The sequence below is a fragment of the Rhynchophorus ferrugineus genome, unplaced genomic scaffold, assembly GCF_030347505.1.
Source record: "Rhynchophorus ferrugineus isolate W39M unplaced genomic scaffold, kcgeb_rfMv2 rfM5, whole genome shotgun sequence".
Classification (NCBI taxonomy): domain Eukaryota; kingdom Metazoa; phylum Arthropoda; class Insecta; order Coleoptera; family Curculionidae; genus Rhynchophorus; species Rhynchophorus ferrugineus.
In genome coordinates, this window is record NW_027472584.1 from 8,188,186 (window position 1) to 8,212,892 (window position 24,707).

General features: G+C 31.9%; 1 protein-coding gene across 2 annotated transcripts in view; it reads right to left on the reverse strand.

Annotated features, from left to right (window-relative positions):
* Positions 1-1,610: 1,610 nt before the first annotated feature.
* Positions 1,611-24,707, reverse strand: part of Delta (neurogenic locus protein delta) — a 196,666-nt gene continuing 173,569 nt past the window's right edge. For both annotated transcript variants that reach the window (XM_076406225.1, XM_076406224.1), the window contains 6 exons: positions 13,246-13,393; positions 12,253-12,540; positions 10,625-10,682; positions 6,619-6,864; positions 6,175-6,235; positions 1,611-4,731 (listed from right to left, as the gene is read on the reverse strand). In XM_076406225.1, coding sequence (XP_076262340.1) covers positions 3,123-4,731; positions 6,175-6,235; positions 6,619-6,864; positions 10,625-10,682; positions 12,253-12,540; positions 13,246-13,302 — 2,319 coding nt within the window. In that variant the 5' untranslated portion in view covers positions 13,303-13,393 and the 3' untranslated portion in view covers positions 1,611-3,122. The remainder of the gene's footprint in view (positions 4,732-6,174; positions 6,236-6,618; positions 6,865-10,624; positions 10,683-12,252; positions 12,541-13,245; positions 13,394-24,707) is intronic.

The following is a 24,707-nucleotide window of genomic DNA, read 5'->3' on the forward strand; positions in this document are numbered from 1 at the left end:
CAGCGGGGAGTTAAAGTCTGTTGTAAAGCAACGAAAAATATCAGATGGTGTAACTTTTCATTTCATTTTAGGTACTAAGATATGACCAAATGTGCAAATGTTTTCTAGAATACGGTTGAAAACTAGAATTATTTAAACTTTAGAATTATAACCATAATACTTATAAATGATTTATTTGTTCTACATTTTCCGTAATATTTTTATGTATTTTGTACACCCTGTATTGTAACGGTCTATTTCATATACGACAGATGTGTAATTCCATCTATTTATATGGCAATTTTTGTACTAATCTATCGGCCAATATATATACATAATTTTTCATCTCCGCAATCATATTATTCCTTTAATGATTTTGCATTTTCTGTACGATGTTTATACACTCTGTATAAATAACGGTTTGTTTAAAAATCACGAATATGAGCCTATTCCATTAAATTCGCTAAATATTATTTATGTAATAAAAGTATTCTTATTGTATTTAAATCCTAATCATGCATCATTTCACAATCACATTATTATCTATTATTATATACACTTCATCTTCTAAAAAGTATTAGGTCCAGAAATTTTTAGAATGAATTAATATATTTTTTTATTTCATTTATTAATTATACTACATCACGTTCGACAAACAGCAAAGCAAATCATACTCAAAATCAAATAACTATATTGGTTTATCGGTCTATTACAAAGTTTATTTGGACTTAGGGCAACTTCATATTTGGCACTAAAACAATAAACTAACTTGTCAATTCAATTAATTACCGATACTTCTTGCTACGTAACCAACGAAGAACTGTATAATAATCTCGAAGTCAAATGGATTTATGAAGTTATCCAAATATGAAATAAGGTTACTAGATTACAGCAACCCAAAAACAATACAGCTGCTGGATAATATGCAGGAATTCAGAAGACTGAAGGGAATCAAAGAACATTAACTTGTATAGTATATAAGAGTCTAACTTTAGCTGAAGTAGTTTAATTTAATTTTAATATGGGAAAAACATACTCTTAATTAATTATAAATAATAAATTAATTTTATAAATTAAGATTGTACTAAGCATATCTAATTTAAGATGTAAGTTATTAGCTATTATTATTTTGATATAATATGTATATTTTAGTATATATATTCACCCTGTATAATGACGGTTATAATGTAATCATTTCATATAGTCTGCAGAATGAGCTAATAAGTTAATTATTATAATTGTTTATGCGAGCAATATTGAAAAATAATCTATCTATAGGTGGTGAGACTTTTTTCGAATCGTCAGAATTCGGGACTGCCACAATGACAATATGGTTCAGTGAAATCGACCTTCGTCGTTTCGTTTGTAATATGCTACACCTGGACTGGGCATTCTACGTAACGCCATATGTTTTTTTAAAAAGGGCACAATAGTGTGCCGATGGCTTACCTGAAGTCCCAATACAATTGGTCCTTTTAAAACGATATTTCGGGGAACTAATTTATTGAAGTCATATTCGGTAATGAACCTCACCAATTTGTGATAGTTTTCAACGAAAATAAATACCGCCATTTAGAATGATGACGGTAATTATTAGAGTGAAATTAGTGGAAACGAAAATAAAACGAGAATGTATAGAACAAAAAATTTATTACATTAAACTTTTTAAATAATATTATTCACATGAGGAACAAAATACAATATTCCGTTTCTCTAGACAAGTAATTATTTGGAAACAGAACAATTCTCAGTTACTCACTGTAACTTATAAATATAAAGTTATCCATGACAAAACGTCTTTACCATTAAGTCTTTTAGTTTTCCAACTTTTAATTTATGTAATTCTACGAATATACAAACTATGACATCGAACAGATATAAACCTTGGTAAAATTGCTAATAATTATAAGCTTAACAAAAAAGTTATAATACTAATAAAAATAAAGGTTCTAAAATAGTATGGAAGCTTTTAATTAGGAGCAAAGGTTTCTAAATCTGTTGGGTGATGGCACAGCGTAATTCGAAGAATTCACCAGCGATAGGCGAAACTTCGCCATATTAAAAAAAAATGACTTAGTTTAATAGGTTCAGGAACATTATTTCTTTGTTCGAATTAAAGTCTATACAAATCGACGACCGAGAGGATATAGGATACTAAGGGAGGGGAAACAGTGGCTGATCCACTAGGTCTATGCTAAATGTCCACTGGCCAAGAATAAATACGCGAGAGCTAGACCTAGTTGATCAGCATTATCGGTCTTTCCTCTTAAGTACACGAAGGAGAGAAGGATATATTTGAGGGGTAGTTACAAAAAAGAGGGAAAATATTTTCACTAAGGGACACTTATGGTAGTCATAATAGTGTCTGGTGTGCTTTAAATGCAAAGCACCTCAGGCAAATAATCAAAAGAAATATTTTATCACATTTTCGACTTATTCAAGTCTATTTGGTCCCCTAGATTTTAAGTCATAAAAAAAACAAAATTAAAGGTCAAATTTCAGTCGCAATTAAGTGAAAATGTGAGAAAACATTAGGGAAGAACAATATTTCGTTGTCCTAACAGTAAATCATTTAACGTTATGAATATTCTGGGTATCGGTTTTGTATTAATGCATTTATCGACTATATAAAATCCATTAATGCAAAACAAATTGGATTTGTCGTTAGGAGAGACGAAAGTGAAATAATACATAATTTATAACTAAATAAACCGTTAATTAAATAAATCCGAAAGGGAGGTGAAGAAAAATAATTTAACAATAAACGTAAGAGATATAAGAAGAGATTTCTTAGCAACTAACCCCTCGGGTAAATGCATCACAATTTTTAATTACCGGAAGGAGCGCCGCCGCCCAATCTTTGGTTTGCGACCGATCCAGCTGCATCAGACGAACTTTACAGGACACTAAACTAGTATATACACTATGGACAAAAAGAGGCTGGACCGGGCGATGGGGGGCAGCGGAAGCACGTCACACCGGAGCGGCGCCCTCTTTTGGCCGAAGCCGTTACCACCGGCCCAAGTCATCATCATGCACCCGCACAACATTCTCACTTAAATAATAAACAGTTCATTTTTTCCAACGGGTCTGCGATTACTTGGTACCGGAACACAGCAGTCGTGGGGAAGTAGCGCCCCCTATCACACCTCGGTGGCAAATAAGCCTCCGGATACAGGCACTCGAAAGTGTTCTTCAACCACGAAAACCGGGGCTTCTTTGGACGGGGGCTCCGCCTGTGACATCACCGATAAACGTTTCACGGGCTCGTACTCTGGCTCGTGAAGCTTGGCGGCGAGTAGGGCGGACGCCCTGGCTGCCGCCACAGCTACGGAGGCCGCCGTCGAACACGGCTCTGTGTTGAGCTGCTTCTGCGAACGGCTGCGTTGTAGACCGTACACCGGTCTTCCGTCGATCACTTGTTGCTGCTTAGGGAATTGTTCCATATCCCCAATGGTAACGCCGCCACCGGCAGCCTCGTCCAGGGCGTTATTCGTACATTTGCCCCAGGAGTTCTTGATCATTCGGGCATCGGCCGCCATGGCTGGGCCGCGTTTGGCAAAACTACTGTTGGCGGTGTTTTGTTCGTTTTGTAGACGAGCTTCTTCATCCGCTCTGGCTTTTTCTCTCTTTCTGCGTTGTTTGTGACATACTATAAAGACTACTGCCGCTAAAGCTAATATCGGAACAAATGTTGATATTGTAGCTATTACGATGACGTGTTCGGTAGTCAGATTCGATACGGTTGAAATGCGAGCACTCGAAGCAGCTCCGTTGCTGCTCTCGCTACAGTCTTTACCTTGGAAACCTGTTGGGCATCGACATTCGAAACTTCGCGGTTTACTTGTGCACGTACCGCCGTTCTTGCAAGGGTTCGATAAACATTCATCGACTTCCTCACTGCAGTCTTTACCACCGAAACCCGGTTGACATCGGCACTTGTAATCGTTCAACACTTGAAGGCACGTGCCACCGTTAGCGCAAGGTTTAGTGACGCAATAATCCACACGATTCTGGCAGATACGGCCCACATAACCTGGTATACATTGACATCTGAACTCGTTTACCTTGTCTATGCAAGTTCCTCCATTGAGACAAGGATTCCCTCCGGCGCAGTCATCAACGTCAACTTCGCAACGATCGCCAGCAAAGCCTGCGGGGCATGCACATCTGAAACCCCGCTGTGCTCCCGGTGCTGCTGAACAAACCCCTCCGTTTTCACAAGAATTCGGTTCACAGGCACCTAGGCGTCGCTCACAATTTAGTCCGGTGAAACCGGTTGGACAATTGCATTTGAATCCTCCGGTAGTATCCGTGCAAGTTCCGCTATTATGACAGGGCGATCCAGAACATCCAGGTGGTGGGGGAGCGGGAATTGCAGTTTGGCAACGTGTACCGCGATAACCAGGAGGACACTGACAAATCGGCGTGGATTTATCATCTTTACGTAGACAAGTACCGCCGTTGAGGCATGGCATGCTGGTGCACTCCTCCGTGGTGACAATGTCGCAATCAGTACCATTGAACCCTGGCGGACAACTGCAGGTGTAACTACCCTGTCCGGTATTGAAGCAAGTGCCGCCATTACGGCAGGGTCGGTGGTTAGTGCAGAAGTTCAAGTCCTGGTTGCAGAAAAGACCGCCCCATCCCTCGTCGCACAGACAATCCCATGGTTTTACACAGGAACCATGCATGCAGCCTGGATAGCGTTGGCACTGATCGCAAAGCGGACCCTCCCAGCCGGACTGGCACCTGAAACAAAAGGAACGGGTTTAGTGATGACTGGTCGTTTTTCGGCGCGACCAAATGAGGAAGAGACAGTGGTGAGATGGTTACCAGGCCCGGGTTTGCCATTTTCATCGGCCGCGATGGGCCGCCGACCCACCGGTAACCTTTCCTTGACCCGCATACTTGCCAACGGGCAGCGTGGGAATCGGCTCCGTGGGCGTGTTCCCCCGCTACCCACCGACTCGAGCTGCAACTCAATGAGCCGCCGTTTCTCAGCGCACGATTAGAATGGCTAATGCCGATCGACGATGCTCGGCCGTTGCTCCATTTCCGCGTAAAGTTGCACCTCGGTCGCCCCAATTTAAAAACACGTCTCTTTCCAATATCTCATTTTCCCATTATTTTTATCACATTTAAATTCATTCATTACAATTACCAAATAATCAATTTGTTAACTATACTAATTGAAAAAATATATTATTTTTAACAAAACAGAGAAATAATAAAGATCAACAAATAATAAAACAGAATTTTTTTTATTTATCCTCTTAATATTTTATATGACTATAATTCAATCTGTTACCATTATTATTTGAGTTTCACTGATATATCTAATTTTAAAAGCATAAGATAAAAGATTAAGATCGTAAATAAAATAAAATCATAATTCATATTGGGTGTAAAATGTAAAAATGTTTGTATCGAGTATTTTTGGTATTCATAAAAATGTTCGGATATAATAAGAGAATATTATTAAAAAAAAAACACAGAAATAAACATCAACAAATAATAAAACAAGAATTTTTTGTATTTATCCTCCTAATATTTTACTGGATTATAATTCAATCCAATTGTTATCATTATTATTTGAATTTCACTGATATATCTAATTTTAAAAGCATACCAAGATAAAAAATAATAAATCCTTGGTATATATTAGGTATGAAATTAAAAAAATATACAAATCCATTATTTTTACTATTCATAAACATGTTCGGATATAATCAGAGAATATTATTTTTAACAGAACCGACAAATAAACATCTATAAATAATAAAACAGAATTTTTTGTATTTATCCTCCTAATATTTTACCGGATTATAATTCAATCCAACTGTTGCCATTATTATTTTTTTCAGTGATATAAGTGAGTTTCAGTGATATATTTAATTTTAAAAACATATCAAGATAAAAGATAATAGATCCATGTTATATATTAGGTGTAAAATTTTAAAAAAATATACAAATCGATTATTTTGAGTATTCATAAAAATGTTCGGATATAATCAGAGAACATTATTCTTAACAGAACACACAAATAAACATCAATAAATAATAAAACAGATTTTTTTTGTACTTATCCTCCTATCATACCAAGATAAAAGATAATAGATGCTTGATATATATTGTGTATATTCAAAAAAACGTTTCATATTATTCATATTAATTTAAAAAGCGGACACTTACTTGCATTCATTTGGTCTAGTACAATGTCCATGTTGTTCGTCACATCCCGGTAAACATTGAGCTGCAACAATAAAAAATATTTAAATATACAAGACAAAAAGTTAATAAAATCAATATTATCGAAAGCAATGACTGCAAACAGTGACTATTAATTTTGTTTTAGACCATGTTATGCGGAACACCCTGTAGACAGACAGGTATGCCGCGATCGTGGGAACGTTGCCGGCTGAACGACTGAAAACTCGGCAGCAGTGAAGCTCACGTCTTAGATCTCGCAGTCAATTTTTTTGTCTTGCGATACGAAATTTCCATTTTTTTTCGTTTCTCTCTCTTTTCTCGAGTTTTAATACACACATAAATCGTATTTTAACAATATTGTTATTTTGTCATTTATGGGAAAAATACAACTTATCGTTAAAATAGAAAAAAAAACTATGTACATACCTGTTGTGCAATAATCACCGGTCCATCCAGCAAGACAAACGCGTTCACCGGTTGGGGAACAGCTGTAATGTCCGAAACTGTCATCACGTGGCCGACATAAATTTTCGCAACCCTTTCCATAATAATGGGGCTCGCATGTGACGCGATATTCAAATCTTAATGTGGAATATTTGGAACTATGCGAATCTTCTGTCCATTGGTCACTAACATCCAACCATCGTTGACGCATCAATCTGCTTACCAATACTGAAATAAAAATAAAACAATCAGTTTCGTAATGTATATATATATATATATATATATATATATATATATATATATATATATATATATATATATATATATAAATAATTGGTGAATGAGCCTCTTTGGAAGGTAGCCGATAACGAAAAAATAAGAAGAGTGGTTGAGAAAGAGAGCAAAATACACCTGCGTTATACAGAAAAGCATCCTGTTCTAAGCACAGCTGTATCCGGTACAAAAGGCAGAACACCTTTACTCGTTCCCAAGATTTTTTACTTCTTTCTCGTAAGATTTCGACGACCGATTAAAAAAATGCTACCCAAAAACTCCTAGGCCCTAATTAACTCTAACCGGCCAGGTTGTTATTACGTACATTCACAGGATATATTAATTAAATATTTTATGACCGATTCATTAACATTTTATTAGCAAACGAGACAAAACGAGCGATGCTTTTTCTAAATTAGTTCACTTCTTGGGAAAAAAAAAACGAGGAACACCGAATCCGTCTAATTTTGATTCTCTTCATTTCAGTTCCTGAGAATCACGACATTTGTTAATCATCGAAAATGTTTTAACACACAATTTTAATTAGTTATGCAAAACGGTTCAGTTTCTCGCCTTATTAAATATTTGCTCTCTCTCTCTCTCTCTCTATATATATATATATATATATATATATATATATATATATATATATATATATATATATATATATATATAGTTAAAAAAATAAACCGAACATATATTAGGTAAAGGGTGAACCGAAGGAAGTTGGAGATTGTATTCCATAAGTTGGGGAGAAAAAATAAAAAAGCAGGACATCCGGCATTAAACTTTTCTTAAAACCTGCTCACTAACAAGTTGCGAACAAAGTATACGAAAATAATCTACGGTTTATTAATAAAGTTTTCTTTAATCGAGATATATACACAAAAATTACGAATACCTCGATATTTAAATACTGGCAGGTTGTATAAGTACTGACGAATTAAAATTCTACTTCGACAAAATAAGACAAAGAGAAAAGGAGAGAGAGAGAAAACCCGAGACATACCGAAAGTAAAGTCATGGTTTGAAAAGAGAATTAAAATTTCAAATTCGGAAAGTGGTGCAAAGAATCCGTAAAATATTATCTAAGATTTATCAAGAATATATTAATATTTTTGAATAATATCATAATAAAACTTATACCGCTACCCTTGTATAACGTTATATAAAAGAACTATCTACCAGTTATGTTAATACTTAAGAGAATAAATATTTTTCTTTTTAAAGATCAGCATCGTTACCGGTCCCTCTTAATTAAGTATGTTCACACGTTACATTATCTTAGATATCGCGGTCTGCAATGGAAATGTTATATGAGCTATAATACATGGTTAGGATAATAATTAAAGATGAGAAATTCATATTAGTCAAATAATGGTTTGGGAAGAACAGAACGGTAAAAAGTTTCGGTGGGCACAAGCTCAACTCACAAGAAAATTAATTATACACGAAAATATAACAATGGTTTCGTTTGGGTAATCTCAACAATTAAGGCTTTCTCTTACTGTTTTTTTATTATTACAGAATATCATCACTAACGTGTGTTCCATTCAAATATAAAAAAGAATAAAATATTTCTTTAAGTTTTTTCTCATGGAAATAATTTTGCCGATTCTGTTGTTTTACAACAAAGAGCTTATTTATTTAAATTGAATCATTAACGTAATTTAGACAAAATTTATTTCTTGTTGTTAGGTAAATTCTCATGCTTATAATTACCGTATGATCAAGTCCTGTATATATCTAATTTTATACATAATAGATAAATTAAACCAAAGTATTTAATTGTCGTATAGTTTCAAAAAAAAGGCGGTGGAAATTTAAAGGAATTTTTAATTAAATTATATAAATCTTTTAAAGGAAAAAAAGAGTTATAATCAATTTGAAATACCTTGTGATCGAACATAATAATTATGGGAGAATCAAATATTAAGTTATGACGTTTTTTTTGGCTGATGATCCACATTTATTATAATAAACATATGTAAATATATGCGAATCCAACGAACAAAAATCTCAGGAAGTTATTTTTAACGACCTGTTACAGAACTATCTGAAAAATGATTTAACACCCAGAAAAAGCTCTAAGCATTAATGCAAAATTGAATTCGAAAATTACACAATCGGAGTTTACCAGTCAGGTCAACAAACCAAAAGTTCATGAAACGAAGGGATATAAATAAATATCTGAATGGGATATTACTTGTTAGAGAACGTAGAAGCTTGAGAAAAAAATTATTTTCGAAGTGCTTTTGAACATCTCCCTATGCGCCTGTTTAGCGTTGATTTTTCTGTCTTTATCGTGAGCATTTATTTACTGTTTCTTTCTTCCCATTAACGAAGGTCTGTTAATTAAAGGAGAAAACCTGTCTTGCATTGGCTTATTTATTTTAGAGATCTACCAGACGCATCGAACGAGAGAGAGAAAAATTTCCTCCTGTTCAGGTTATTATGTTTTTAGTTAGTTATATGTCATAAATATTTTTACTCGCATATATTATATAGGGTGTTAATACGACTCCAATAAAATTTAACTATGCTCGTTAAAAAACAAACGTGACTATTTCAAAATATGTTAATCCGAGTAAATTATAAAGAAACTATCTTATCTTGATAAATTTCTATGGGAAATTTTTAAAAGACCTTGACTGACTCTTAGTTCGGAATGCAATTATTGCTTGTACCACAATCATTAATATACGTTACGCTAAGCATATTCAATGACATTTTATTTTAAATATACTGATAAGGATTGTTAAAAAATACCGAAAACAAATAGACGATGTTCCGTGATTGTTCAGATAAAACTTTAAAAATCAGACTGGCTGCAGTAGATAGAGAAGAATGAAAGAGAAAAAATATCACTAAGTTAGGGTTACGTAATCGGTCAAAAGGGAGATCTATTTATCATTGGACCGTCAAATGCACGGCACAACACAAGGGAGAGACGGTTATTCTGGTATCACCTGGCTGATGTAAAACGACTAGGGTACTGTACTATACAGTGGTTTCTCTTTACAGTTTTGGCACAATAACAGACGTATAAAAAATATTTATAGATTACGTAACACTGCAAATATATTGGCTTGAATACATAACGTGAAAACTGTCAAATATTTATTTATGAAACAGTAATATTTACCATAACAATCTAGTTATATGTCGTCGAATAATCGCATTACTATATTGAATAATGCTCAAAGTTCTTAATATTGTCATCGAATTATTGAGGTCCTTAATTAACTTGCGGAGTATATCGAGGACCGGGAAAAAAACCTCAGCGTGTCTTTTTTTTTGTTTGTATATACAAGACGATTACAAGAAAAAAAAAACAAAAACATTAAATTAACTGGGGAAATCTGAACTCTGCGCTACCTCGTTGGTATATATTGGTAAATATTACCGGAAGAGCAACCTTAGTTATCAGGAAGAAGGCGTTTGCAGCTGGCAGATGTTATACATGTGGCCGTGTGTATCGTGCCATATATTTATTTAGTTTTACAACACATAAACCAAAGAAAGTCTCTTATGGTAGTGCGATTGATAAAAGGGTTTCCCGTATTTGTTCGTTACTATGGGTTTACAGTTTGTCATCAATGTCGTTTCTCGTCTATCTTATTATTTATTATTATTCAATAAGACTAGAATAAAGTTAGTCGTGCGAAATGAATCACGTATGATATGAAAAAATAAATACAATAAGGTTTCTTACCTGCAGAATGTGCTGACTGGTTACCATGCCATGCTTCAACAATCAACGAGAAGGTTCCCTGCAAAAAAGAAAATTTAGGCTTATTGTAAATGAAACGACTTTCACCGTATATAAGCACGCATGCAATACTGCGATCACCTGCTTGGCCATTGCTGTGTCTTATTTCCCATGATCGAGAAGATGATACGTTATTATAAAAATATATCGGTCGGAAATAATAATAATAAAAAAAAACTCCATGGGAAACGGTTCTGCCTCAATCGGGATTTAATAATAATTAATAATAAATTCTCATCGCCCAATAAGTGAGAACCAGTAAAGGGAATTATACCATCACTGACTTGAAACAGGCCGGCATTCCTGATTATAAACCCAACTCATTATTCTTAAAGTTATATAATAATTTCATAACAATTTTAAATAAAGACAAATCATTTTATAGGAATTTATAATATTTAAAAAAAATTGACAGAATCATTTTATGCGTTATTCCGATAACAGTAACACAGCTGAACTGTTGTATTGAAACATGTATCGGTGACGTCATAGATGCGGGCAAAATTTTTACTGTGGCCTTATGTATCGTAGGCCGTACCATAGTAAACAATATCAAACCGGTTCACTAAGAGCATCCTTTTAGACGGACGTGAATTGTGAGAAAATGGAACTTGGTATATATCGGCTATTTCCATGCAGTTAGATCAATATATTTTTTGCCGTTGATCATTTACGACACCGCGCGATTGACATTTAATGATTCACAACATAGATAATTAGAATGTGAATGTGAGTGGTGTGTAGCAACGCGGTGTAATCATCGAAGCGACTACATTCTGGTACTGATATTGCAACATCGGTATTTTTTGAAAACGCGGAAATATATCTTCTTCGCGCATAATAAAATTTACGCTTTCCAACTTCATAGTTTTAGCGAAAATATATTAATTAAATTCTTCGAAATGCAACGAACCAATTCAAACTGTTACTCGGCAGCAGAGTTAACCATGTACATTAGAAAATTGTTAAAACGTCTCGCTTCATGCTGAATTTTGACCGTTTTCTTAACAATAATATTATAAAAAAAATACCACAGTTTAATCGGATGAATATAGCTAAAAACTCACTTTTAAATTATTTCTCACAAATAAAAAAACTGATAGCTCAAAAACTAGACAAAGCAACATTTTTTTTAAACTAATATGTTAAATTAATGATATTTTCTTAAATTAAGATTGTCTCACAATTTGTGAAAAGTTAAGTTGTGAATTTGTTAAAGTGAACTGAAAAAAAGTAATAAAATTAAACAAAATTGTATTTTTTGTAGTTCGTATATCTGCGGTGGAAGTTCCCACGGCAGAATACCTGCTTGTCGAGTACCCGAGACAGTCTAAGATGCTTCGAAATCTTTTAGCGGAAACTGTTGTACACTCCATGCCGCAACTCTACGTCCGACTATACATGTTTTCTGTCACCGGTTTCTAAATAACTCCCAGATATTTTATCGCTTTCGGGTTTTTGGATTTTGTCAAACTAGGAACACTTCAATTTTTCGTTCCATAATGTATAAAAATAGATCAGCAATGACCAGGACGGGCATTTGTTTTTATTAAATAGTTAATGGTATTTACCGGCCAAGTAAACGGAAACCGTAATGCTATGGCGTTAGCGAATCCACTTTGAGGGTCATCAGCTGGTCCAGGACCCAATTCGGAGGTAATAACATCGCCGAATGTACAGGGCGATGTGGCGTCGATTTTCGCTTGGTATTCTTTAAGACAAATCCGGAATCTTGGCCGACAATCTCCATCGCATTCTTGGCCGGATGGTTTTCCTGAACAACATCTGCCTTGATCGTCTTTGCCAGCTTCGTTGTCGAAGGATAGCAATTTCAACTCGAATACCCCCGATGCAGGGGCCTAAACAAAATATATTTTATCATTTCTACTCACCTGAGACAATCATAAGGTTTTAATGACATGACAAACAAAAAATGCATACACACAAACATAAATATATACAGTTTTTTAACCATAATATTAAATGATACGAATGAAAATACGGACCATGACTAGTTATTTGTACCAAATGTTTTATAATTAATTTTAAGGAGATATTATTTCTTTAATAGAAAATAAATAATTTTTGACATTAATTAAATTTAATGGTTCTATTTTATAATTATTAATCTAACTAGATCGTTTAAAACTGTAAGAATGTCAGTAATTTAATGTTAAAAATTGATAAATAAAGACTGATAATTATAATAAATGTAAAAACAAACATGCAACTACAAAGTGCAATAACATATAGAATGAAATGGCCATAAACAATGAAAAAAATATTGTTTGATGTCTGAAACGAGCGGAAACAACTGACAAAAGTTTCATTGATGTGTGAAAGTTTTTAAGTCTGATATAGTAGATGATAATGCGCAAGGGTGAGAAATGACGGTTAGAAAATTCTATTAGCGCGTAAACCGTTGTAGTAAATAAAGATGTCATTCAGTTCATGTTATTGAGACACTGACCATGTTTATAATATTTCACTGTCTCTCGCCATTCAAACGTGACTCTAGATTCTAAGAATAGCTCTAAAGAAATACAGAAGCGTTTTTCACTTACCTGAATAATGAAAGAAAGTCCAACTAGGAGGAATAGTATCCAAGACATGTTGAACATTGATTAAAAGCCGCTGGAGTAAATAAAACACGTTCTACTAAACTTCCAAGTGGTGTTACCTCAGAGGTATACTGCAACACCGCGCCATAAGCTGATAAAAAAACACTTTTCACTAAATATAATTCACAACAATAATCCACAATAAGGCACAGCACATGCAATGGTTAATATGGGGTGTTGTTAGTAAGCCGGGTTGAATTCGCACCCCATAACGCTCGTACACTAAACACACAAGATCACGCGTTCGTTGTATTGGAACGCTTCGTAGCGCGAGACGACACGTCTAACGTCTGTGCTTTCGAGTTCGTGTCGACTGAGTGAACGAAAAGCATTCAGTGCCGAGCGTGTGGTAGCGTCGTGGTGGTGGGGGCGCTCTAAGGGGGTATGAAGACGGACGCTTCCGCGGTGGTACCCTCACCCTGCGTCCCTCCCGCGCGAATCACAATTACCTACTTACGTTGCTTTTGCAGCTACGGTTTTCGAAGTCCGGATCTTAGGAAGAAAAATAAAATTTAAAGTTCTAGCGGCAACTGCCTTAGTTGGCTTTACAGACTTTCTATTGCGGCTCATTACTTGCCTCCTAAATTATATAACTTATTATATTTTTTATGACTCAAAGGTGTTATTTTTATAATAATAGTGTTAAACAAATTCTTTTTTTTTCTTTTAAAAGTATTTTGGTGTTGTTAATTAAAAGTGATTTTTTTGTGAATTTATTCTTTATAGCTTTATATAGTTTACAATTCGTTTTATACAGTGCTTATCGGGAATTAGTCGAATTAATAGTAGTAAATAATTTATGTTTTGCTGATGTCAATTTTGAATTAGTATGTTTAGTGTTTTTTCTCAAATTATTTTAATTAATAGTGTTATTATGTAAAAATATAAAGTTAGTATTTTCTACTTTGTTATCGACTGTTTTTATGTTTGAAGTTTTTGTAAATACTCACCGCTATTACAACTTCAGTTTAGAATACAAAATACTAGTAAAATATAACAACAAATTTAATAAAAGTTTCTATAATATATAAAATCTAACAAGACGATATAATCCAACCTGCATACGTACTTAAAATGCAAACCACACAAAGCGAATGACCAACATATTTAATTTAAAAATGATTTTTTGCCATTATATAACTTTTTGCCATAAAATACATTATTCGCTGTCTAAAAATCCGTAGTCCCAACCAAAAAAATTTTTAGTCATATCGGATAAAACTCTGCTTTTGCAGCAAAGGTTTTTGATGTCCGGATTTTAGGAAGAAAAATTAAATTTTAAGTTCTAGCGGCAACTGCCTCGGCTGGTTTTACAGATTCTCTATTGGGGCTCATTACTTGCCTCGTAAATTATCTAACTTATTATATTTTTTATGACTCAAATGTGTCATTTTATAATAATAGAGTTAAACTAATTCATTTTTTTAGTTTCAAAAATCTTTTAGTTTTGTTACTAAAAAGTGATGTCTTGTGAATTTATTCTTTATAGTTTTATATAATTCACAATTCCTTTTACACAGTGCTTATCGGAAATTAGTCAAATTAATAATAGTGATATCAATTTTTTTTTGCTGATGTCAATTTTGAATTAATATGTTTAGTGATTTTATCCCCAATTAGTTTATTTAATAGTGTTATTATGTAAATGATTGGGTTTTCAATTTATATACTATTATAAAGTTAATATTTTCTACTATCTTATCGACTATATTTATATTTGAATTTCTTGTAAATACTAACCGCTATTTCAACTTCAGTCTAGAATACAAAATACTAGTAATATATAACAACAAATTTCCTAAAACTTGCTTTAAAATATAAAATCCAACAAGACGATATAATTCAACGTGCATACGAACTTAAAATGCAAACCACACAAAGAGAGTGACCAACATTTTTCGTTTAAAAATGATTTTTTGTCATTATATAACTTTTTGCCGTAAAATTCATCATTCCCTATCTAAAAATCCGTAGTCCGAACCGAAAAAAATTTTTGGTCATATCGGGTAAAACTTGTTATACGTTAACTATACAGGTTGTCTTCGTTTTGGTATGGTTAAAAATTCGTTTTAAAACATTTTGGCTTGAAACAGTGGCCGGGTAGAAGTCTGTTTTTTTATCTAAATCCTTCACAAATTACTAGGTAGCGGAGTTATTTTAAAATGTTTAAAAATAGTACACGTGTGTTCTACGGTTAACCCCTTCGACTTTAAAACCCTTAAGTCGTAACTGATCAAGTATTCTACTTAAGCCATATTACTTAGATTAGGTCTGCTCCTAAAACGGATATATCATTATGTAAACTATATTGGAAGATATAAAAAATGTATTTTATACCATCTTGTCTTTATTTACGATAGCTCTATCGATAAATTTCATTTTATTACCAGTGGTCTTTGATAAGTTTATTAATTTTTTACTCTCATTATTATGAATACATTATTTTAAAAAATCATTGATCCTAATTTAAAGGATTACTTCTTGTAATATGTAACTTATAATTTTGTAACATTGTAACTTATAAACATTTAAAATTAATTGATAATTTTCTATTAATTTTAGTTACTAATGAATTCAAATAATTATAGTTAAATGTAATATATTAATAAATGATACAGAAAATTGAAACTTTGATTATAATAATTAGAAACTCGTGAGAACTTCTTAACTTTACTTCAGCCTCATAATTGTTAAATTAGAAGCATTATGTTATGAAGGTGTCAAATAAATTGATAAGGAAACTGACTGGAAGACGAGGAAGGTAAAGGTGCTAAGGTAAAACAACGGCTGATAAAATGTGGCCAATCGGTCTTAAAAAGATACTGAGGATTCATATAACATCTGCTCAGTTCTCGAAGGTAAAAATATTGTTTTGGAGCAACTGCTCATTTTAAATGACGAGCAATGATTTATATTGTTTTAGTTTCCGATGTTTCTTGTTAATTCATTCTCCATATGCTCATTTAATATATTTAAAATTGCCGGCTTGGTGGCTCAGTGGTAAAGGCGACAGGACGGTCCTACTGTTGCGATAGTCGCGGGTTCGAATCTTGCTGAGCCACGGTCGTAAATTTATGTTTGTGATTGTAAAATATTTGTGATGACTTTAATATATATATATATATATATATATATATATATATATATATATATATATATATATATATATGTTTTTAAACTCATTTTATTGTTTCCCTGTCGGGGTATTAATATTAAATATTTTTTAAAAATGTGAGATAAAATGAGAGAGTGAGAATAAATGTTTAAATAATAATTTTTGTTATTATATCTTAAAATAACTTTTTTACTAATTAGATTTTATCTACGATGGACATAGAGACCATCTGGGAAGCCATTCGGTCTTACCCAGCCTGGTTACTGACGTGACTGATATATACATATAAAGCCATATTTGAATGTATGAAGACCGTTCCTTGACTATTGCGCTATTATGATATTTTTTTAAGTTGTCAGGCATATTTTTATTATTATTGCTAATAAATACTAATGTATTTTTCCTTTCATATTGTATGCTAATATATTTATAATGTATTCTAAACTTAGATTAATAATATTAAATTTCAGATATTCGAAAATAATATAAAACATATTAATTATTAAAACTAATGAAAATTAATTTTGAAGGCAAATATTTAAATTTTATAAAGAGGTAGATGTTAATATTGTTATTATTAATAAATCCCTATTAGCTTCCCATCTTTTATGTAAATATATTTAAACTAATTCCTTTCTAACCATTTTCATAATACTATTTGATTGTATATAAGCACTATATTATAAGTTTGCAATAATTATGTTAACATTACTTAATAATTAGAGTGATAAATATTATTGTTTAATATGTTTTATCGGTATCATTTATACCATTCCATAAATAATGATCAATTAAATATGTCTAAAACGCATTGCAAAATACATTACGTCTTTTTAATGGTATTAGTTTTATTATTTATAAGTGTTATTAAAATTAGCTGTAGCACATACAATCATAATAATAATAATAATAATAATAATAAGTGTTTCTTCGTTAGTTATATATAAGTAAATTTGTTTATTAAATGGGGTAATATGTGTTATAGAATATAGTGCAGATTTTATTAAAAGCAACTATTCTTTAAATTCAAAAAATTGATGTTATTTAAATCAAATCATCTATAACCATCTGCCATCTTTCCGGCAACAGATGGATTCCGCGGTGAAGAAAACTGAATATCCTGGGAATCATTCGAATCTTTGACCCACTTTTCCATATTTTCAAGTGCCGTGGAAGTGCGCCATACATCGAAACAAGAGGTAATCAGAAGGACTGATGCCTGGTGAATATGGTGGATGAGACAAAACATCTTAATAAAGTTAAAAATATGCCAATATTGATATAGTGTGACTCTAATTAAGGTTGATTGTCATAGTTTCATTTTGGTGTAATAAGACATTTTAATGATTGAACATGATCTTCTGATGATTGGGAGTTCTGGCTTCAATTCTCAGGTAGGTATAGTTTAAAACAAGACGATTACACTTTTTGATTGATGGTAGTAATTTGTTTCCTTCTCCATTTTAGAGTATGAAAAAATGTATTCATTTTTCAATATCGATAACCGTTTGTTACAAAAATCCCGATAAAATCACCAAATGTATTTTCATGTTGAATTTCGATAATTCTAAATCTTCTAAATTAGTATTCGCAGGTTAAAATTACAAAATTTGTTCCTTCAATAAGTTTCAGCAAGAAAGCTAGGATTTTCATAGGAAATAATAATAAAAAATAAGAGCCCCTTAATAGAAGCATTCAGTTACTTGTTTTTAATTGTAATAACATATATTAAAATATCCAAACCTTTACAGTTAAGTACCAGGCCATATATAATAAGTTGTGATAAGGTTTTCCTTTTTTAATTAAGATACATTAAGAGAATACAATGTATTTTATTCAAACGTTGCCCGTACAATACATTTGTGTCTTTTGAGGCGATTGAAGGATCGACAAAATTTTTATTTTTTCGTAAAGTTGCGCTAGCCATGGACGATATAAGTGGTAGTCGGAAGGGCCGATGTCTGGTGAATCTGCCGGGTGGTGTAGGGCTTTCTATTTAAAAACTTCTACATAGATTTCAGCAGATTTATATGTCCAATCTTACCATATAATGTTTTAAATTAGACTATTTTAATTTGCTTAACTTTTTTCAATTTCTTATTTTTTTAGGCGGAAGGGACTTATTTGCACTCTTGATTTCAATAGTGAAAATATTTTAATAGGTTAGTTTTGTTATTGTAAAACTGCTGATGAATTTGAAATGTACTATTTATCAACATCAGAAGGATAATTCTGTTGAAGCCAGTATAAAGCCTATGGAGTGAAACTATGGGGTTGCACAAATAAATCCAATATCTATATTATTCAAACATGTTAAAACAAATTTCTTCGGAGCATTGTTAACGCTCCATAGTATATTAGAAATGATGATATCCATATAAATTGGAAAACGTAAATTTGGAATTTAAGAACAATATTAAGGAAAAACTACTATTAACGATGATAAATATACATATATACATATATATATATATATATATATATATATATATATATATATATATATATATATATATATATATATATATATATATATATATATAGAATATCCAATAATGAAATAGCATATAAAAGGCTTCAGAAATACGAGATAGTAACGTACCGAATATTACATTATACTATAAAGAAAGATAGTAAAAGCCGGTGGGTGGGTTATGGATCTGCCGATTTCACCGGCGATATTCGAGATCTTGTGCAAGTGGTCTAATAATAAAATAAAATAGCAAGTACTTCCGGGGCTGCTCTAGGTTTCCGGCCGGAAGCAGCTCAGTCTTTGGGCTGAATAGTGGGTCATATTTTTCCCCCTTGCATGAGATAAGCAAATATTAAGATTGCCTCTTTCTGCGACCTGTGTGAAAAGATTCCGATAAAAACCACCTTTCAGGTGGCTGTTAAGGGTGTTATTTGTCTTAGATTGTCTTTTTCCCAGTCAAATACGACCCAGATATCATTATTTGAAATAATAATATGATATTTCTTTTGTGTGAACAATAGTATTAGAGATAAATATTCTTTTAGTTAGCCTCCATAAGAACAAAAGTTTAATTATATATATTAATGTACTTTTTAATAACAATTATATATTTTTCTATTATTCATTTATTACTATAGTTGGTAACATTTTAAAAATTTATTTTGAGGAATATTTTTGATAAATCCAAAGCTTTATTATGAACAACTATGTACCAGGTGCTTTCTATCGCTTATTTATTTAAAGTATTGACCATTTGATTATATCTCTCAGGTAATTTATGGAGAGTATGGAGTTATTCCAAAAGAACAGTTTCTCTTTTGAGCGAAACCATTCATCGAATCAATTTTTAATTTATTCGAAATTGGCGAAGTACTAGTCTGCAAGCGCTTGCACCATCGATGCAAAAAGGTGTTTGTCGGATGGAGTTAGGTTTAGAGAGTACGGCCGGTGTGATAAAATTTCCATTCCACGTGATTTCAACACTTGGTTGGTTTTAGTGTATGAGACGGCGCGCTGTCACGTTGCAAAATCCCCTTATCAACGTATTCTGGACGTTTTTCGATCAATGCACACTTCAAATTAATCATTTGTTGATAATAGCGAGTACTACTCGTAACTGTTTCTCCAGGTTTCAACAGCAACCTGGTTCCTGGTTCCACCGGACAGAGCGACCATAGGGATTTGGCCTTACAATGTTTTTTTCCGAAATAAATCCCATATTTGATAATCCGTTACTATGGCATACAGTAATCTTCACCGATTCCATACCCTTGACCTCCTCAGATATTTCCAAATTTCCTGTATTCTTGTCTATAATTTCAGTGTCTAGTGCCAACGCATTATTGTTGATGAAACTAGTGGTTAGCTGATATTTTTTTGTTAATTTTATGTTTACAATTATTCCTGGATTAGTTTATATAATTATTTATTACTTAAGAGAGAAAATTAGCAGCCGACAATACGCGTGTGAAGTATGACTTATAGGTAAAATATTATAATACAGTAACAATAATTTTGCAGATTGTTAAGGAATTAAAGTTATGAAATATTAAAACACTGAGCAATATGACGTAGTTTCGATAAGTGCGATATGCGAAAGGGACTGCCGACTAAGGTACTGTTACAAATGAAAAATATGTTTAAATTTATATAATTGCCCTGAAATTAATATCAAAAGTATAGTACAGTGTGTCAAAAGCAGCCCTACCATAACTATAACAGCAAAAATATGAATGGATGTGGAAGATTACTGTACGCTCATTATCGTTACCATTTGATGCGGAGATGGATTCTTTTTATATCTTTAAAAGCAGCATTTCCTTCGATTTTCGATTTCTAATTGCTTGCTATTCAATTAATGTGACACCCACCCATCTTCCCATTGTAATACGCGATAGTTGAGAAGGGTCTAATGAATACGGCTGCTAAAATATTCTTTATCTCTATATAGACGAATTTTGCTAGATGGGACTAAACTGATTATCATGCGTGCTGTTTTCGAGTGTACCATATATTCTAGCAATACTCAGTTCAAGTGTATGGAATGAATGGCTATATAATGCTTATAGCAGTATGCTTTTTGAATTTAAGTAGTAAAATCTGTAAATGGTTTATTGCTGACTGGCAATTTTACATAGTTAAAAGTACTAAAGTATAAAACTTCAGCAAAATTATGTATAAAATTGATAGTGATTTGGCTTAGTTTAAGTGTATCGAAGCCTAACTAATAAAACAATAATTTTTACGAAAAAAAAATTATTCATTAAGATACTCTTGAAGATACTAAGAATGATACATTCATTGCTAGTTCTTTTATACATTTTTTGAGACTGATATGTCCTTGCGTTCACAGTAGGCTTCAACTTCTTTATTTGCGGCAGATCTCTTTCAATGTATGATTCTATTGAGGTATGCAAAATAGTCAGTAGGCTTTGCGGGTCAGATCTGGGCATAGAATGGATGGAAAACCCTTTTGAAGAGCATTTAGCTTTGATTTGACTATCGTTTTCATCGACTAGCACAATGCATTGTCTTGGTGAAATAGCATTTTTTCTTCTGCATTTGAGGACGTTTGTTCTTACTAAACTAAAAATTAATATTTCTTAACTAAGTCGATCCAATAACTATTTTGCTACCTCACACAACTTCAATCCTAATAACACTATAAAGCAGCAGTGCTTCAACCACAATTTTGGCGTTAAAGAGTATGTTTAATCTTCGTTTATCTTTTGGTTTGAACATAATGAAAGTTTTTTTACTAAAACCACTCTAAGTTTTAAAATAACCGTCAGGTCGTTATGCCATTTTGATACCTGACGTGCGAACGTTAGGATTCTTACGTTAGGTTTAGGAAAGTTAAATAGCGACATTTATATATGAGGATTTTTTAAACGATATGATATATAGTATGTGATTAGAAAAACTGATAATATCATAAACTAGTATTAATCATTCGATTATTATAATTATTCATTTTTATTGTAAATAATATCATAGTTATAAGAAATAAATAAATTAAAGACAATTATATGAAATTTTATATTTTATTTATTATAATTGCAGTCAGATAAAATGATTAATTTATTATTTCGGCAAACTATTTATGACTATACTGGATAATATTTCATCGTTCTAGTGTCCCTATTTATTCTAATTGTGTGATAGAAAAAATTGAAACATTTTGGAAGCATATACCTTTTATACCCAGCTGTCATATTTCTGATTCAGAGTCTGTTCTCATATAGTGAGATTATATGTCCTGTCAAGAAGTTCTTTATATTTTTTGACAAGCATTGTTCGCCGCTTGATATTAATTTACAAAGAAATATATCGTTTAAATGGCTTTAGTGATAATATGTCTCTAAAAAATTATTGTTATTTTAAATATAACGTGTTAGTTGGTGTGAACGAGTGATGGTATGTATTCAAATGGGGTGTTTAATTTTTGTTAAATTTATATTTGTTATAGAAGGTGCGATAGATTTTTTGTAATTTTAAAGCTTTATTATAAAAAGATTATGTATTTTATTATTACTATTGATGGTATTGATAGTATTTTAAAATATTATATTTATTGTAATATTTTTGTTATTTAGGGATAATATTTTCTCATTTCTGCTTGTAAAAGTATCATTTTTATTAAAATATTAAGCTAAAATTCATTAATTTCGTTAGCCAGTGATGAAAATGTGCTTTCATGTATTTTCACCTATATTTCACCAATATCAATTAGCTTTATTTTTAGAGTTATAAATGACATTTTATCTCCTATATATTGCATTTTCAGTTTGATGTTTCAATAGGTGGTTTCTGCAACGCTAAATTTCATAGTATTTTAGTTCTGGTTAGTGCAGAATGTCTTGTTTTGGTGCATTTTAAAGAGCGAAATTTGTATTTTGATACATGAACATGTCACGGTTGAGTGAATTTTTGCTATGTTTTTCTTGCACTAAAAAACATTTTCCTCATAGAAAGGCAATTTGACGCCTCGTGTTAGGCTTTACTGTTATTATTTTTATTTGACGGTAGAGGACTAGTATAAATCACGTATATGTTGCAACTTATGTTCAGTTATATCACGCGAAATCATTTAGATAACTCCCATTTTTGTTGTCTACGTCAGGAGTTGGCTATTGCAGGCTTTTAAATACTTAAAAAACCTTAGTTTTGAAAGAAGAAGGAATTGAAGCTTAGGTAGTTCTTAGGTGATAAACGGTCCAGTTTGGACACAGAATTTCAACAACAAAACATTTTATCCACTCCCTTTTCGAATCGTTAATTCTGGGATTGTCAGTGAAGATAATAGAGAAAGGTTCCATCAAATTATTTTTATTTAATGAAACGGAGATATAAAGGTCGAAAACGAAGATATGGATTGCTACTTGTTTTGGTGTAAAAATACTTTAAAAGCCATTTACTGTTTATAAGACATATACCAAAAACTGTCGAAACTAATCACCTGATTTAGAGTGTAAATATTTTTTATTCATCTCCTAGAACATCAACAATCTGCCTGTGGGCAATAAGTATTACTATATGATTTCAGTTATATAATATAACTATCCTGATGATATGTAGTAGATCAATTCAGTAAGTGATCTACTGTATAAGAGTGTAAATATAATTTAAAAACAATAACTACATTTTAAGAATTATTTCATGAAGTGCTGGGCATTGTTTTCTTTTTTTACAGAACAGAAAGTTTATGTGAATTGCAAGTTACAAAATCACAAAATTCAAAAAGTTACCTATAATTAACAGTTAATCTTAATGATACAGCAATGACGTGAATACAGCAAGAATATTTGTCATTAACAGCATTTATTATAAATCCTTCAAAACTAATTCATAGTTGAGTTATTAATGTTACTTGTAACATGCCTTTTTACACATTATTTTTTGAATTTATTGTATGTTTTACTTTTCATCCATTGATAAATTTTGGTTCTTAATTATTCAAGTATAAGTAATTTCATTTAATAAATAATTGTAGAATATATTTTTTAAATTATTATATTACATGAACGAAAAAAACAATAATGTTAATTTATTGTTGTTAATGTTTACCCCGAACGACACTGGTGTGTTAAAAAATATAACATTAATTTTTGGGACCTTGGTGTTCATCAGCTGCAAAACAGCGTTCCTGGTCTTCAGGATCACATCTGCCTCGCAAACCCTTTACTCTGACTGGCTAACCCGCATCATCTTTCTAATTCCGCTGCTTTAAATGCTCAGTGGCGTCTCATCACGTCAAAATCTGGTTAATAGGATGACCGATAGACTAATTACCCTACTTTGATTTTCTAATTATGTAAATTCTTATCGTTAAGTATAATAACCTTTTATTTATCTATAATATATGAAGCGCAGAGTTGTAAGGATAATAAATAAATGTTTGTTGTCCGTATTGTTTAATTATCTTGGTAATATTGGCCATGGCATTTTGCTCAGTATAAAATAGTTAACGATGAGAGTTAAAATAAGACTATTCCCTGTTATTGGAATTTATTATATATACAACAATATTTTATGCAACGTCTATATTATTTCAACATTAAGCTATCTACAATTATTTCGTAACTTTAAAATAACATAGATAGAGGTTAATTAATAACATATTATATAATTTGATATTATTATTTTAAACTAATAATATATTAATATAGTGCATATTTTGTTATAATATTTTATATATTTAATTTGTTTTTAAAAATAATAGTGACGAATGTATAATGAATATGATTGAGATTTTATAAATTAATAATAAAAATGAAGGGATTATTTTACAATTGTTTGAGTAACATAAATTAATAG